Source organism: Engraulis encrasicolus, chromosome 16 (assembly GCF_034702125.1).
Source record: "Engraulis encrasicolus isolate BLACKSEA-1 chromosome 16, IST_EnEncr_1.0, whole genome shotgun sequence".
Taxonomy (NCBI): domain Eukaryota; kingdom Metazoa; phylum Chordata; class Actinopteri; order Clupeiformes; family Engraulidae; genus Engraulis; species Engraulis encrasicolus.
Window position 1 is genome coordinate 11,743,594 of NC_085872.1, and position 18,490 is coordinate 11,762,083.

At 42.2% G+C, this 18,490-nt stretch overlaps 1 protein-coding gene and 1 long non-coding RNA gene across 2 annotated transcripts in view; one reads left to right on the forward strand and one right to left on the reverse strand.

Annotated features, from left to right (window-relative positions):
- LOC134465131 (uncharacterized) overlaps nucleotides 1-2,284 on the forward strand; it is a 46,047-nt gene extending 43,763 nt beyond the window's left edge. Inside the window, exon 3 of the long non-coding RNA XR_010038109.1 lies at nucleotides 2,003-2,284. This is a non-coding gene — a long non-coding RNA (uncharacterized LOC134465131). The remainder of the gene's footprint in view (nucleotides 1-2,002) is intronic.
- A 12,406-nt stretch (nucleotides 2,285-14,690) lies between these two features.
- Nucleotides 14,691-16,198, reverse strand: LOC134466290 (C-C motif chemokine 20-like). Its single transcript, XM_063220191.1, has 4 exons — nucleotides 15,936-16,198; nucleotides 15,433-15,532; nucleotides 15,207-15,293; nucleotides 14,691-14,851 (listed from the first exon to the last, which is right to left on the reverse strand). Exons 1-4 carry the CDS (start codon nucleotides 16,021-16,023, stop codon nucleotides 14,803-14,805), a joined length of 324 nt encoding a protein of 107 aa, XP_063076261.1. The 5' UTR covers nucleotides 16,024-16,198; the 3' UTR covers nucleotides 14,691-14,802.
- Between the last annotated feature and the right edge of the window lie 2,292 nt (nucleotides 16,199-18,490).

The window sequence follows — 18,490 nt, forward strand, 5'->3', positions numbered from 1 at the left end:
TGAACACTGCACACAACGAAATTGCATTTATGCCTCACCCGTGCAAGGGGGCAGCCCTCAGTGGCGCCCCATGGGGAGCAGTGCGGTGGGACGGTACCATGCTCAGGGTACCTCAGTCATGGAGGAGGATGGGGGAGAGCACTGGTTGATTACTCCCCCCACCAACCTGGCGGGTCGGGAGTCGAACAGGCAACCTCTGGGATGCAAGTCTGACGCCCTAACCGCTCACCCATGACTGCCCCCGCTCACCCATGACTGCCCCATAACTGACATATAGTAAAGAACAAATAAATATTACATACAGTATAACAATAAAGACAAAAAGAGGACCCCACCTCCCACACACACCCACTACTAAACATGGAAACATGGAACATATACTGACAGCTGACTAACTGACAGTTAGTCAAGAAGAAGGTATGGCGGCGCATGGAGTTTGTGTGGAGCAGGAGCTCAGCTCTTTCATCTTCATTTGGAAGCTCCGGTTACTGCCTGGAGAATAAATGAGGTGTGTGTGTGTGTGTATAATTGGTAGTCGACACATATGGAGAAGAAGGTGCTGTGTATATCCTTGAGACTTTTACCCCATGGACTATTGATCACTGTGGTGCCACTTATCTAGTTCATGCCTGTGTATCTTTGCAACTGGTACATTTGTGTCTATGGAAACTCAATTTTGAATTGTGGGCACAAATAAAGAAGTAAACTGTGTGTGTGTGTGTGTGTGTGTGTGTGTGTGTGTGTGTGTGTGTGTGTGTGTGTGTGTGTGTGTGTGTGTGTGTGTGTGTGTGTGTGTGTGTGTGTGTGTGTGTGTGTGTGTGTGTGTGTGTGTGTGTGTGTGCGTGTGAAACCACTGAGGTTTGAAAGATGCAGTAATTTGCAGGGTGGATTCATATTCGCTCTATTCCCATTCTTCTCCTCTCCGGTTCTCCAGCTCTCTTTCTACCTTTCTGTCTCACTAGAAAGTAAAACAATGACGTGCACACAGCGCTCATGCCATACAAAAAAATATTAATGCGGAAAAGTAACACAAAACTCTGATATCAACTGGAGCAACGTACTGTAAAACATTGCAGCCAGTTTACTGTAACATAAAAAGGTAAGTGGCCCTGCTGAATTAAGTTTGCAAGGCTTTCTCTGAAAGTTAACTCACAAATTTAAGGCAGCAGGGCAACTTTAAACGTTTAACTGCAGCCAATGTTTTACAGTGCAGGAGGATTTTTGGATCTAGCCCATTTTCAATGTCTCCATTCTCACACTTCCTGCTCTTCTGTCTCAACAGCCTCCCTCCTACCCTAGTGCAGTCTTCTTCTTTGTTTTTAATTAAAAAAAATTGGTCTTTTAGACTTTATTATGAACAGGACAGTATGAGAGATTGACAGGAAATGTTTGGGAGAGAGAGACGGGGAAGGATCGGCAAAGGACCCGGGCAGGAATCAAACCTGGGTCGGCCGCATAGTAGACAAGTGCCCTACCATTAAGCCACGAAAGGACCAATGCAGTCTTCCTTTTGTCCAAACAGCATATCCCCTGTGACGGCACTCCATTTCATGTAAAAATAGTAAGAGACGCTGTGTTAAATGGCTAGACTTCTGTGGTCCTACTTGTAGGGGGGTGGATTCAAGAAGGAGGGGGATGGTGTTGACGGCGTGCTGAGTGTAAAGACATTCACCATACACACAAACATGCAAATGCACACACACATGCACATGCATGATCACGCATATGCATGCATGCAGATACACGCACACGCACACGCACACACAAACACAACCAAGTGTATTTTATGGACATTCACATACAGCTCGTCACACATGCTCAGTAGTACCTGGACAGTGTGCTAACGAAATACAACAAAACAGTACGCTCTCTGCTAAAATGAACATCGTGACTCCACAGCATTACAAGCGATGTACCATAAAAATCTGTCTTTCAAATGGGGGCAGAAAAAAATTAAAACTAACAAAATCTTTCCTGTTTTTTTGTTTGTTTGTGATTTCAGGTGACTCGGTGAAAGGAAAGGACTTGAGGATGAAGATGAAGATGAAGAGGAAGAAGGCATTGTGGGAAGTGGTGGGCATCCATCCTGGGCTGAACTTGGCATATGGGGATGAATAGAAGAGGTATCCCATGATGGGGGGAGAGGTGTCCAAGTCTGGACAGGGATCAGCGGTTAAGCTAAAGTACTGTACCGGGAGTATGGTGTGTGAACTAGGTACACGGTAAAAGCAAAGTGAAACTGAAAAGTGTAAGAAATAGTCACCATCCATCTTCTGTGTGTGTGTGTGTGTGTGTGTGTGTGTGTGTGTGTGTGTGTGTGTGTGTGTGTGTGTGTGTGTGTGTGTGTGTGTGTGTGTGTGTGTGTGTGTGCGCACGCACGCTTCTGAAAAGTAGAAGAAGGTACACGACAGGACACAGGTAGGACCATCACTGTGCAGTAGACTACTCCAGACTCTGCACATGGGCCTTCAAATGGGCCTTCTTCCAAAGCAGTGCATCATGGGGAATAGAGTGAAGGGCAACACTCCTGCTCAGAGGGACCTCTCTGTTGAACAAGCACACGCAGACGCACACACACACACACACACACACACACACACACACACACACACACACACACACACACACACACACACACACACACACACACACACACACACACACACACACACAGATTTAAAGGGGCAGTCACACATGGATAGGCAGATACACAGACACATACCGTATATACACACACAAATTACTCGGCACATCTGACGGAATGGATGCACACACACACACACACACACACACACACACACACACGCACGCACGCACGCACGCACGCACGCACGCACGCACGCACGCACACACGCACGCACGCACACACACACACACACACACACACACACACACACACACACACACACACACACACACACACACACACACACACACACACACACACACACACACACACACGTTACTCTGCATAGGATAGTACAGTATGACAGAAGGCCCGCAAGTCAAATTATCGGAAGGGTCTCTTTTCACAAGGTGATCACAGCTTATGGCTTAGCAAGAGAAAACACACACACAGGCACACAGACACAGACACAGACACAGACACACACACACACACACACACACACACACACACACACACACATTCATTAAGAGCGAAGGTAGTGTGGAAAATAGTTTGCATGTTGATCTCTCTCTCTCTTTCTCTCTCTCTCTCTCTCTCTCTCTCTCTCTCTCTCTCTCTCTCACACACACACACACACACACACACACTCTCTCTCTGTCTCTCTCTCCATCTTGTATCTCTCTCCCACAGTCTATATCTCTTTCCTCCTCTTGTTCTCTTGTTCTATTTCTGGCTCCCCTCCGTTATCTCTCTCTGTCTGTCTCGCTCACACATTCGATTCATATGGTAATAAATTCATTGTATTTTAATGCCTTGCCGCTCATATGATTGTCTGCACCATTAAGACATGGGACTGTAGTGCTGTAAAAACCCCTCGTCTCCTCTCCCCTCTCTTGTTGGCTCTCTGAAAGAGACGTCACACAGACACACACACTTTCTCTTTCTCTCTTTCTCTCTCTCTCTCTCTCTCTCTCTCTCTCTCTCTCACACGCACACACTCACTCATGGAAGCATGCTTTGGTGAACATTCAACGCTGTCGGTGAGTTTTATGTTAAGTGTTTGAAACCATCGACCGTTGACTGTACCCTGCGGTGTGCATTTGTCATCCTCCATACCTGCGTATTCCACAAGGGAAATATCATCCGTCACAATATCGTATTGCAGGCAATGTGTGAACGTCAAATACAGCCGAATACAGTTAGAAAATGAGTGAAACTCGTGCACCGGTTTATATTACCTACCGCACAGCCCAGTTTTACCATCCCCCTGGTGTGTGTGTGCGTGCGTGTGTGTGTTTGTCCATGTGTCCATGTGTGCGCGTGTGACTGTATACGTTTGTGAAAGTTAAAAGGGGGGTGATGAAATAGGCTACAAAGAGTGCTTAGTTCCTGTGTGTGTGTGTGTGTGTGTGTGTGTGTGTGTGTGTGTGTGTGTGTGTGTGTGTGTGTGTGTGTGTGTGTGTGTGTGTGTGTGTGTGTGTGTGTGTGTGTGTTTTCAGCATTAGGAAATGCCTCCATGTTAAAAGGTCACAATCAACATTCATTTCTGTCGGTGGGTTGGGTTTAGTGGAAAGCTCACCGAACGATGAATGTAAACTGTGGTCCAGTGCACCTCACTAAGACTCTCACTTCTCCAGCCCTGCTTCCAGGGGTGCATTATGACTCCATGGGAGTCCATGGGCCCCTGGGCCAGACTACAAGAAAGGACCCAAATGGAATCGTGGGGATCCAAAAGATTTCGGGGTTTAGTGAAGATGTTAAAGAGACTTTGTTGTTGGGGGTTCAAGGGTTTGTTCTACGAGAAAATGGAAAAATACAGTTTGTTAAGAATTGAATTTTAACAGAATGTGAGGTACCATAAATGTAGATCTATAATAAAGTGTTTTTTGTAGTGCAGAGGCTTGGGCTTCAGGGCCCCCTTGGCTCTTGGGCCCCTGGGCCTGGGCCTTGTAGGCCCAGGCAGCAATCCATCCGAGACTACTTCACTCATCACTCGATCAAGGCCGCATAGAGGTGTAAACCCTCAATTTACAGCGCCGCCAGTTAGTATTGGCACCCTTTTATTTTATTTACAAAGTGTGCAATATATCCAGAAATAAATGGAAATATACACAACTTTTACCATCAGGATCTTTTAATTGAACATTATAAGACATGTAGAATTGCCAAGTATTTATTTCCAAATGCATTTTGTAATTTCAAGCAAAAACACGAAAAAGGGCATGTCCAGGAATATTGGCACCCCTCCTTCAAGGGTTAATTGCACACTATTAGACAACAATGGCAGCCTCCGAAGGTTTTGGTTTTCATCAATGATTGTGTTCTTTCATTTTACAACCAATCCACTGTGCATTTGGATGTGTTCTTTGGGTTTTTGTCTTGCTGGAGTGCACATGATGTTCAACTCAAACCAAGTGTTCTTGCCATGGTTACACATTTTCCTGTAAATGATGATACCTGTCATGTCATGATGCCTGTCATGATACCTGTGATACTGTCAAAGCCTCCAATACCTGATGCAACAATGGGGTGACATAATATTATGGATCGGACACCATGCTTGATTTTTGGTAGGGTGTCCTTTTCCTTAAAGGGGTCCTATTATGCTTTTTCATGTCCACTACCCATTTATTGGGTTACACAGCATCTGTTGTATGTAAAAGCTTGGTGAAAGCTGCATTTCACAAATTGGCCTCTTGGGGGAGAATTTCTCTGCCGCAGTAACGCTATTTCTCAACGTAAGTCACTGAAAAACTGTGCTATTGCTTCATCTGACCTTAAAACATTCTTAAAAGGGCTGTGCTATGCCTGTGTTTTCTCTTACAGCCATCAGGTGTTCCCTGTTATGACTTTTATTAAGCAATGTGGTCTGCCTTGGTCTCCAACCAAAAGGCACTACTTTGTGTAGTATTAAACACGGGGTACTTATTGAAAAAAACTACCCAAAACAGTTCAAAGTTGACAGTCAGGTCTGTAGATGTTAGCCCCTGTGTTTTTTCATTATTTGCACCGACTTCCAAATACTTTTATGTCTTCCCCTTCCCCCCACATCCAAGGATGTTCTTTACAGCTCCATGTTTGGCAGATTTCTGAATAACACAACACAGTGTTGCAAATGTTATACCAAGGCCTTTTGAGATGACCTTTTATTATTTGGAGGTCTTGTTTTTGCAAATAATAGTATTTGTGGTGTCCTCAGGCAGCTTCTCTGTCTTCACATTGGTGAAAGACACACAAGCTGTAACAGGTGGTTATATAAACACAAATATCACAATTCCTAGCCTAATTCATGTTATATGGGCAAAAGCAAGTAGTCAAAGGTGATTCCCATTTGCGATTTACCATAATTGAGTCAATTTAGGCTTCCACAATGGTATCCAGTAAAGGGTGCCAATACCAGTGATCCAGGGAGCTTTACGGTCTTCATTTTTTTCCCTCTCATAGTTTAGTATTTAATGCTGTTGATTATTTTTATATTAGTATCAACCACAAGCTATCTATAGAAAAATCATGGTTGACCTTATTATTTGTTGTCTGGAGATACAGTATGTCCCATAATGTACTTAAACTTCAAGGATGCCAATAGTAACTGGCGCCACTGTATATGGGAATATGGCAACCGTGGAGAAGGGGGTGGTAATCCAACACAATGGCAGGCTGACATGACAAATATATTGGAATTTTGTTTTGAAATGCAGCTGTTTTTTAATGTCCAAAGTGAATTTCCTTCTCACAGCACCCCACCACCTCCAGACAAGATGTGAAGAGCTTTCCCCCAAAACACTAAATATCCATTTATAAAAATGTGTTGTTTTATTGTCTCTTTATTGTCTCTGTTAACATCATTGAAGTGTTATGTGTCAGTGTTATGATGTCTGAATTTGTTGTGGAAATGTCAGCTAACATTTACCCAGTTCCAATTACCCTGATGCTCTTTTCTATTTAGATATTTTAAAAAATATTAATGGAAGTTGTAAAAACAAATGGCTGTTACAGCCATGTGTTGGGGTCCACGATTTATGTTTACTTATGATTTCACTCATTCCATGCAACTTGTATCTTTTATGTCTTATGTCTTCTGTAACTTATCTATTGTGATCATGTGGTCTATTTAATTTCAGTCTCTCTCAGTTGCCCAAGACACATTTCTACAAGTAGGAGTAAAAGTCAGCTTTCTTGTGAAAAGAACAAAAAACAAATACAAAACAAAACAAACAAATAAACACCACAAACAAACTGTGTGTATGAGAGAGAGAGAGATAGAGAGAGAGAGGGAGAGAGACAGAGAGAGAGAGGGGGGGGGAGAGAAAGAGAGAGGGAGAGAGAAAGAGAAAGGGAGAGACAGAGACAGTGCGCGCGCCAGAGAGATAACACTGCTCCATTTTTTTTTTACAGGAGGCACTTTGGGTCAGCTATGGTTGTCATACATGTTTTAAACTGTATAAATACATCTGACTTTACCTGACTTGACTTGACTCTCTGCTCATGCCCTTGGTTCACTCCCCAGAGAGAGACCGAGAGAGAGAGAGAGAGAGAGTGAGTGTGTGAGAGAGGGGGAGGGGGGGGGGGGGGTAGTGTGAGTGTGTGTCTGCGTGCGTGTTGTGTGTGGGCCAGGCTTCTGCCATGACTGGTATAATTGGAGGTTGTGTTGTTTATCAGGGAGGGTGGAGAGAAGCAGGCCGATGAATACCTAATCAAGTGGAGATTCTCTTCATCTGGATGCCTTGTTCTGTTTTTCTTTTTTTTGGTCAAATTATCTGTGTGTGTGTGTGTGTGTGTGTGCGTGTGTATGTGTGCGCGCGCGCGTGTGTGTGCGTGCGCCAGCAGGCTGAACTGAAATCAGGGCGGTAAGTGGCCTGCGCTTTTCTAGTGCAGTTTCTTCAGCTGTCTTTATTGTCGATATGCATGCAGGAACACATTATCACATGCACGTGTGCTTTTGCCTGTGTGTACAGTAAAGTATATGAACTTACTATCTTTACTGGCACCATCTTTTACTAGGCCAAAATGCCACTGTTATATGTGTAGTATTCATGACATTTTTTCCCCAAGTATGAATACAATTTTTAAATATGCATACTGTTTTTTAGGATTTTGTGTATTATGCATGAATTACAAGCTTTATCAACATAAGCATTAACATTCCATGAAGCACTTCACTAAGTTGGTGTTGAGTATCACATTTAAATACAGTACAAGAACAGCATGGGTGAAGTAGCAAATCCTCTTAAACGTTAGGCAAGTATGAAATATTTGTAACAATGTTTTGATCTGAATAAAAAAAAAATACTGAGTACACTTGCATATAGTGTTCTGTCCTCTTAATTTGTCTACGTGTGTGGTGCTATGTTGTTTTGACTTGCCATAGTTAGTAAAGAGTATAGTAACAATGTCTGGGACAGCTGCCGTCTTATAGTCTGGGGGCTCATGTATTAAGATGTCCGTAGTTTCCCAAATTAATTTTTCAAATGTGAAAATCTGAAAAAATGCGTACTGTATGCGTATAAATGTTCAAATGTATCAGGCTATGCATAAACAGGTTTTCATGCTGATTCATGTTGTACCATACATCCGATTTCACATGAAGTTCAGTGCACAAACACTTTTTCATGTTAAATCAGTCTTCCGAGTACATCTGAACATTTGCATGAAAAGTTTCTTATGTAGCTTTGTACACAAGGTCCCCGGTCTGCAGATTAAATAAAATGTGGAAGTTCTGCCTTCCAGTTCTGCACCCCACAGCACAACACACGCCTTCATCCAGATCTTTGGGTTGTTCTTGGAAGTCTGTTTCATGCTGGATATGCTTTAAGCCCTTTCAAGTTTTCATCAAGGAGAACTAGACTTTTCAAAATAAATAAATAAATGAAATATACGTATAAATAAAAAAGTAGAGATGCACCGGATCCTGATTTTTAGGATCCTGCCGGATACCGGATCCACTGCTTAAGATCCTGCCGGATCCGGAACCGGATACCGGATCCTACGAAAGGGTTGAAACACATATAATAGCCTACTCACACATGTGGGCCCTTTTTATCACGTTGGCTCAAACTATTTTGACTGAAAAGCCTCGGCTACCGGATCCTGGATCCTGGAACCGGATCCTGTGAAAAACCCTATTATCCTGCCGGATCCGGAACCGGATCTTGGATCCTGTACATCTCTATAAAAAAGACATAAAGAAAGTTTATATTGCTGTAGGCCATGACACTGCGAGACCCTGGGGTTTAGTACTGAGTCATGATTCTCTTTACAAAAATAAAAAGATTTGATAAGACATCGACATCGACATCCCCTGCACCCCTTACCCTTTAGGTTATCTATAGGAAAACAGCAGTTCTCTCTCTCTCTCTCTCTCTCGCTCTCAGACATACACACATGCACACATCTTGCAAGCACATTTGTCTGAGTAAATGCCTTAACTTATCACTGAACATACCGTGTAGCAATATACTGTCACTCCTTCCCAAATGCATCTTAAGTGGAAGAATGTGGTTTAAATATGCTAGAATATTTATGAATGGTCGGGTAGGGTGCTACTAATAAGTGAAGTAAAAGCAGTGTTGCCAGATGTACGATAATTGCTGTATTTGTACTGTAATTTTGTCTTCTGTACGATCAAAAAGAGATGATGTACGATAATTTTGTTATTTGTTGTTATTCAGATGCCTTGAAACAAGAATTTGGATCTTGTACGATAATTCAGCATTTTCCATCTGGCACGTGAAAGTGAAAGCCCAACTGGGAAACTCCAACTGTCATTGTGACACAGCACTCCACAGCACACAAGTGTTCACTGCACACTGCACACAATGAAATTGCATTTATGCTTCACCTGTGCAAGGGCCAGCCCCCAATGGCGCCCCAAGGGAGCAGTGCGGCGGGGCACTACCATGCTCAGGGTACCTCAGTCATGGAGGAGGATGGGGGAGAGCACTGGTTAATTACGCCCCTCACCAACCTGGCGGGTCGGGAGTTGAACCGGCAACCTTTGGGCTACAAGTCTGATGCCCTAACTAACCGCTTACCCATGACTGCCCTCTGCCTATAACATTATTACCTTCGCCGAGACAAAGTCTGTTTTGACCGCTGTGTATTTATTTATTTGTGAATATGTTTGTTTGTACTTCGTATAACTCAGACAGAACTGAGCCGATTTTTATGAAATTTAGTGGGATGATTGGTCATGACCCAAGGAACAATCGATTACTTTTTGGGAGTGATTGGGTCAAAGGTCAAAGGTCAAGGTCACAAAAAGGTCAAAAACGTAAATTGAGCCGATTTTTATGAAATTTAGTGGGATGATTGGTCATGACCCAAGGAACAATCGATTACTTTTTGGGAGTGGTTGGGTCAAAGGTCAAAGGTCAAGGTCACGAAAAGGTCAAAAAAGTAAATTGAGCCGATTGTTATGAAATTAAGTGGGATGATTGGTCATGACCCAAGGAACAATCGATTACTTTTTGGGAGTGATTGGGTCAAAGGTCAAGGTCAAGGTCACGAAAAGGTCAAAAACGTAAATTGAGCCGATTTTTATGAAATTTAGTGGGATGATTGGTCATGACCCAAGGAACAATCGATTACTTTTTGGGAGTGATTGGGTCAAAGGTCAAGGTCAAGGTCGCGAAAAGGTCAAAAACGTAAATTGAGCTGATTTTTATGAAATTTAGTGGGATGATTGGTCATGACCCAAGGGACAATCGATTACTTTTTGGGAGTGATTGGGTCAAAGGTCACGAAAAGGTCAAAAACGTTTTCTTTGCCAAGCACTATATGCCAGAACAACGTGTGCATGCTGAATTGAATAAGAGGTCAAGACTGGGCCAAAAATGTAATATTACGATATTCCGGTCCGATCTAAATGAAACGAACACCAAAATTTGGAGAATGTTATGCCCCACACTCTGAAGATGGCCAGAAAAAAATAAATGGCGTAGGCGAAGGTTTGCGCTCTACCGAGTACCCGTTCTAGTTAAGTTAGAGATCTAATCAATATTTCAGTGTTTACTTTTTAGTTGTACTTGTGAAATCAAAGCAAGCACACCAATGCTGCACAAGAGAGGTCACTCAGACCTTGTGGGAATCAGATGGAACCGGATTGCTACTGTATTTTACTGTAATAGCCCACAGTACAGGCTCATTTGAACAAACGTGAAGTTTTCTTTCTTATGTTTATATTATGTTTTGAAATATGGCTCACACTAAGCAAGAACAAACGTAATTCCCCAAGAACTTGTTTTTTTGACAGTGGAATAACAAAGGCATCATCCATACCAGTGGCTGAGATAATAGTGGTCCAACGACACCCATTTTGTCTACTCACAGTGTGCTCTGTAGGCCTCCGCATTGGCCCCATCCTCATCAATCTAACATGAATGGGGTTTGCTGTGTGTGGTACACTAATACACTTGTACCATAGGTTATGGACACCATTGCCTGAGGGGAACCAGGTTCAAGTCAGGCCCTAAACTCTTCTTCATTTCTCTCTCTTCCACTTTTCCCTGCCTACTCTCACAGTCCTCCTAATAAAGGCAAAAAAACCCTCCAAAATATCTGTTAAAAATCTGTGAACGTGAATGATGTTGAGATCAGTCACCAAGACCCATCAGGACATGGTATTCGGTGGCCTGGTGGTGCCCTCTACTGGTTTAAAATGGTACTGCTCACATACATATTTCTATGTTCACCGAACACAGTGCACAGTGGGGAAGAAATGTGACTCTTCAAACTCTTGACTGCTCAGCCTTTGGCAAGTTCATTGGGTGCTATGTTAAAGGTAGAATGACACTCCATTTATATTTTTGAGTGTTGTTATTGTTATTCATGTTCTTGTCATGTTGTAATAGTGTTTAGATGCAGGCATCGCGAGACTAACATGATTTAGCCAACATCATTTGGCTGCGTTCAGCAACTACACATGGGGCATTCCCTTAATTCCAAAACAATGCAACAATCCCTAGTGAATAAAAAAACAAAAAAAACCCCACAGTTCTATGTCTGCCCTGTGGTAGCCAGCTAAACAAACCCGCCTAGCAAATAAAAAAAAGATTTGTGCCTGAAGAGTTGTTCTAGCTTTGCACCGCTGGAGGTCAGACACAAAATGACGGCTAAAATGTCCTCCAATCACAATACAGGAGTCCCTCCCCCCGTTTGAATCATTGGGGCGGGAGAGTCACAGTTTCTGATAGGTCATAGGCATGCACAAGTTGTATGAAGGATAGCAGTTTGGTCCCGCCGACCATACTCAGCTTTCTAAACTGTGTAGTGCCAGACCATATACTTATCCATGTTATAGACTAGCTTGCCAGCTTACTTCCTGTTTGATTACATTATTTCTTGCCTCGTTCATACTAAGGTCCACCAAGGCACTGATGACTGTGGGTGCATTCCAATATGCAGACTTGTGTCCTCCACTTGTGCTTGTGGCCTTGTAACAGGAAATAATATGTCGTAATGACATCACTAACAACAGCACTGTATTTCAATATCTTGCAAAAGCTCAATTGTGAAGTCATTTTCTCATTTGCAAACTGGATGGTGAATGAAGAATAGCCCCCCAAAAAGTGTTGTGGCTAGGGTGTAAGCTGAGAAACTCTATTGTTTTCTCCATGGAGGTGGGGTCAGGAGGCGGGGCGAGGCCACAAGGACAATTGGGGACGGGAGTCTGCATATTGGAATGCACTCTGTGTGAAGTAATAAGTATAAGTGTAAGTGTCAGTAAGAGGATTTTCATAGCCTTCAGTTTTGAGAACCACAGCCCCCCCCTCAGGAGGAGATTCTATTGGCATTATGCTTACAGTGGTTCTCACCCTTTTGGAACAAACGCCCCTTTGACTCCATCATAAGCCTCCCAACGCCCCCTGGACCTAATCATAAGCCTGCCAATGCCCCCTTAGTATTAATAAATAAAATAGACTAATGCCCTCCATTTGCAACTGAGCAACCCCCCCTCTCAGCATGTCTCCTTCTTGAACACCTTCAGGGCTCACTAACATCCCCTGGGTCTGTAGAGAGACCCCATTGAGAATTGGGACATTTAGACATTATGCGAAGCACAGTCTTTAAAAAAAAATCAAATCAAAATGTGTGTCTGTCTTTTCATGCATTACATACAGAAGCAGATATTTCTGCAGTTTAGCAGGCCTAAGGCACTTTTCCAACTTTCCTACTTTTTCAAAGTTATCAAGGCAAGTAATGGGGAATATTTACTCAGTTGATAAAGCCTTTTCCGTGCAGTCTAAATAAAAGCACATGAAAGCGATAGTAACATTTGATATTGTGTTGTGGATTAATCTGCATAGTCCTGTGACACTGCAAGGACACTGCAAGATTAATTTTATTTGTCATATGCTGAGATTTTTTTACGACTTGTTTGTTTTTGTTTGACAGATTATGGGGAGGAGGAGCCAAGTATGTGGAATATGTGTGTGTGTGTGTGTGTGTGTGCGTGCGTGCGTGTGTGTGTGTGCGTGTGTGCGTGTGCGTGTGTAAATGGCTGGGCTGATATGTTTTGAGATGGAGATGGAGATGAGGTAAAAGTGTTGGTGTACAAGGGAGACTTGATTTTACGTGCGTGGAATACATCTGATTGACGTGTGCAGAGCATGGTGGGAACTGGGAAACCTGTAGGAGACCAACTGGTGTGGGCCGGATAGAGCTGAAATGAGGATGGCAAATAGGAGGGCATTTGGCATAGGTCAATCAAGTGTTTTAACTTCAAGTGGCATCTCGATAGCCTACACTAGGCCTACAGTATACAATAATGTGTGGTTCCAGAAAATGACAAAATTAACAATAGCGTGACAAAGAAGAGGATATGAGAAAGAGTGTCGCTTGTACATGCCAGCATAAAAACACTATTGCCATCTTAGTCAACCTTTAGTTATTTATTAATCCACACGGGTTATACTATAACCCTGCAGATTCTTCATCCAATTGTGTCTTTGAGTGCAAGGGGAGTAACTGGTTGAGCTTTTACTTTCTGAACGGGACTTTCCCACTTCTGTGGGCTGTGTGCCTTTGTAGTGACATAAGTCCACTAGCACTTCACATACTACACATGCTTACACTGTGACAACATTGAGGAAGGAACTTTTAGCGGAAGCAACATTCCTTTGTATATGGTGGTGGTGGTGGTGTGTGTGTGTGTGTGTGTGCGTGTGAGTGAGTGCAAGCGTGTGTATGGCAAGGTGGGTGGTTGTATATGGGGTGTCTATGAGAGGGAGACAGGCAGACAGACATGCTACTCTTACAGCTACAGACTCTTTTGTGAATCTTTACCGTTGTAGAAACTCACTGTAGTTCGAATATTTCTGTGTGAAACTCTATCTTGAATGGAACTCAAGCAGACAAATAACAGCAGCCATGTTGTCTGAATAACTAATTTAAACCTCCACAAGCAGGAGTTTATATTAGTCCTAAACAGGCAATCCAGGCTTATCCTTGGGTTAAAAACGCTGGTGCAACATCAGACTCACAATTCATCTAGATGTAATTAAATATGAGATTAGCCGTAGATTAGATATAACCAGAGATTAGTGGAAAGTATATTTAAACTGAAGTTTAAGTTTGGGGCAACACAAGTCACGACTAAAAAGTAAACTGAGATTGAATGCAGATTAAAGTTTAAGCCACACTGGTGAAACTCAGCCTTAGTCACTGTTTATCTAATGAACGGCAGTGTGTTGTTTGCCCTGTTGCCTGTTGTGGCCATACAGTACATCAAACTTCCTCTTTCTGTGATGATGTCACAGTAAATGTATTTGGAATACAGACCTTGTGTAACTGGTTCTCCTATTAACTGTGATGAGTGATACACAATAATGTCCTTGTTGGAGTGGCGATTTTGAAACCCTGCCACTGCATGCTACCTCTTTTCTGAAATTAAGACAAGGACTTTCTACCAGCTTAAATGAGATAAGAGATTTAGACAATGGAGAGAGAAGGTACGGAACAATAAATGAGCATTTATAAAAAATAAAATAAAAAAAACGCACAGCACTTACAAACATTGTGATATACAAATACGTACTGTACTGTATATATACAGTACATATATTAATTGTGTTTAAAAAACATGTGTACAACCACAATTTCTTGTTATTTCAATGTGAAATTGTTTAAAAAGATATGTGAAGTCATAGGAATGAAGTGATATCGGTATGATAGAATCACTGCTTTTTGCGGCGCTGCATCTTTTTGATCTTTTGATCTTTTTGCCTGCAAAAACATACAAAAAAACAGAGCATTTAGCAGTAGCATATACCGGATTCAATAAACTAAATACATTAAAATAAAAGAATACAAAACACAGTATGTAAGTTACTGTATAGTGCATTAAAACTTTATAGACAACAGAGTTGACATACAGGCTAGTTGTAACAAGTAGTTGAAATTGGTTCAAGAAATAAATGTCAAAAAGTAAATGCTGTTTGAATAGTTGCAAGTTATGAGACACATGCTGAACAACCAGTTACTTAGGTGACTAAATATTATATGTTTACAGCAATGCCTTAACCATGCATCTTTAGGCATCATCAAATGCTTTGACTGTGAAAGTAAGAGAGAAACTTACTTAAATTTCTCGATGGCACTGCTCACCCAGGGCAGGTTATGATCTACACAGACACTCTTGGCTTTCTTGCGCCTCACAATGTGAAAACTGCGACAAAAAAGTAAAAGAGGTATAAGCAACAACAATCAAGTAACCAAGGATGACGTAATGTCATCTTTCTATCAATAGGTCCCTGTATAGGTAGGCTATATAGGCCTATATACAGTAATTGAATTTGAATACTCACATGACTGCATTCAGTCGGCATTTTCCTTTGTTGGACTGGATGGAAAATGCTTTGATAGCTTTAATGGGCACTTTTGCAGTGTTAAACATTGTACAGCAGCCTGAAAATAAAATTGACATTATTTATAATGGTATTACAGACGGGGGTTTAAATATGTACAGTATTTGCTATGACCACTGAGGCACTGAAGCCACTGATAACGGAAAACTGATAACTGATATCGACATGCGGTGGAAAAAGTTTATTCCGTATAGTTTTTTTGGTGACCTATCAAGACTTGTCAGCTACCCGGTACCCCATATGGCATGAAAGTGTTTAATGTCAACCACAACATAGTTATACTAAGTCCAAGCAGCTTCATTACTACTACTACAATAACACAAAATGTCCCACAAAACTAAATAAACAACAGCAATGTCAACACCAGTAATCATACTCATCAGTGATGAAAACAATGCTCATAAGAAAAAAAGCATAGGCAATGGAGTCAGACTGGCTCTTACCTCGGCGACCAGACTTAGCCTCGCTGCAGTTGAGCCCAATGGTGCAGAGGACTATCAAGGCGAGCACAGGAACGCAAATCTGTGTCATGTTGAGTGTGATCTGTGTCTTCTCTCACTTCACTCTCTCTCTCTCTCTTCAGGTCAGGTCAAATGTGGTGGTGTGACTGAGGCTTCTACACCAGGCAGTTTTATACCTCTTCAGGTGGAGAGTTTTTAGAAGTGGCAGGTACCGGGTTTTCCAGATTCTCCATGATATGTGAGAATTTCCCTTCACCCCCCTCACGAGCTCCCTACCCCTAGTCATGACATCGAGTGCCACAACCTGTGGACACAACAAGGAACACTGCGCACGGAAAATCTTGACATCATTTTTTTTTTTTACTTTTGCAGAGGATTGCTCCACTAAGTGATGTGACCTTCGCCACACTTGGGTGCACGGATGTTAAATATTTACACATACATAAGAATGTGCAGAGCACACAAGAACCTGCTGTGATCAAGTAAGAATTTTCTGCCTATTATGAAATACAGTTCACACATCTAACTATCTATTTACCTATCTATCTGATTCTTAATATCTGCTGTATAAAATATGCCACTAGTATAAGGTAAAGTAGAAGGATACAGTGTACAGCACACCAAATCCTGCTGAATCAGAGCTGACATGAATGTCATGTGGCAGAATTAATGTTTAGATCACTGACTTATAATAGTAACATCAGTGTTTTAGATATACAGTCAATCCGGAAAGTATTCACAGCGCTTCACTTTTTTGACATTTTATTATCTTACACAGCCTTATTCCAAGTGCTACAAATGAATCTTTGTTGTCAAAATCCTACACAAATTATTCCATTACGACCATGTGAAAAACAAGTTGTCTTGACAGTTTTGAAAATTTATGAAAATAAAATACTTATTATGAATACTTTCCGGATTGACTGTATGTGGTCAATTATCTATTTTTTGTTGACCAATATTCCTGCTCTGCTCTGCCACGCATCTGCCAACAACTGCTGTGAGCTCACTGAATGCTGTACAGAGCTTAAGTTACAGTGCTAGAACATAGGGAAAAACACTAGATGGGTGGCATGGAGCTTTAGGATCATTAGAGCAGTACCCTGCTCTCCACAAACACTCTTAAAATGGACGCACAAGTCTGCCTCATGACACTGTACAAGGGGCCAGTGAATGGCCCAATACAGGGGCGCTTCAATCACCACCATGCCAAGGGCCTTGGCATTATAGAAAGGGCGTTTGGGGTGATGAAGACCAGGTGAAGGTGTACCCTGTTCAAAGCTCTGGAGGTGAGGCCCACATTTACACCTCAGGTCATTGCATCCTGTGCCTTCCTCCTCAACGTCTGTTTTGAGTAGAGATGCACCGGATCCGGTTCCGGTTCCGGCAGGATAATAGGCCTTTTCACAGGACACGGGTCCGGCAGGATCTTAAGCAGTGGATCCCGTGTCCAGCATGTTACCTAAAAATCAGGGTCTGGTGCATCTCTAACCTATGCTTTTTAATCAGTCTTTCATAACCCCAATCACTGCATGGAGTGAAAGCCCTTTGGAAGCGGCTGTTGCAGGCAGTGTGGCAATAAGCCAATGAGTCTAAAAAATAGTTTGAGACAACGTAATAAAAAGGGTCCACGTGTGCGAGTAGACTATGTTTCAACCCTTTTGTAGGATCCGGTATCCGGTTCCGGATCCGGCAGTATCTTAAGCAGTGGATCCGGTATCCGGCAGGATCCTAAAAATCAGGATCCGGTGCATCTCTAGTTTTGAGAATGGGTGACCTGCTGGAGCCAGACGACGATGTTGCACGGGACTTAGATCCTCAACCTCCCTGGGACCCCCTAGCAATAAACGAGAAGCCTAGACATGCAACCAGGGACAGATTGGCAGCTCAAGTGTGACTGGACATTTGCATTGTACCATAGTCTTTTTTCATGTAATACTGAATGGTACAACCTTTCTTTTGTTTCTTTCTCCAAACATGTCATGGACATCAGCAATGTTTTTTGTGATGAAAACTTGTTTCCTAGAAAACACATTCACTAGTGTTGCACCGACACCATTTTTTGGCCCCGATACCAATACTGATACCTGGCTGAGCAGTATCGGCCGATACCGATACCATACCATACCGATACCACTCACTGTGTGTGTGTATATACTATATGAAGAGCTGCATAGAACTTGGATGTAAATCATTGCTGTCATGGCTTTCTTTGTCAAGCTGCTGTCTACCTTTGTGAAAGGAGGAAAGAAAAGAGACTAATCCTCACAACAAGTTCCACACTGAACAAACAAAAACAAGCAGCAGAAAAAAATAATATATATATAATAGATCTGTCACACAACACCTAGTTCTGTCAGGACCATTAGAAGAAAGACAAGACAAGAAATTCTCAATGCAATTCTTCAAGAGTTAAATATTCAACAGTTATTATGATTAGGAGAGCAAACATTTCCCCCATAAACAGCAATGAGCAGAGAACAGAAGAGAACTTAAATTAAAAGGCACCGAATTTGAAAATTATCAATGAGGAGTAA

Coding starts and splice junctions, on each gene's coding strand:
- LOC134466290 (XM_063220191.1), bottom strand. CDS start 16,023: ATGACACAGATTTGCGTTCCTGTGCTCGCCTTGATAGTCCTCTGCACC. Junction 15,533..15,935: donor GGCTAAGTCTGGTCGCCGAG/GTAAGAGCCAGT, acceptor TTTTATTTTCAG/GCTGCTGTACAATGTTTAAC. Junction 14,852..15,206: donor AGTGCCATCGAGAAATTTAA/GTAAGTTTCTCT, acceptor ATGTTTTTGCAG/GCAAAAAGATCAAAAGATCA.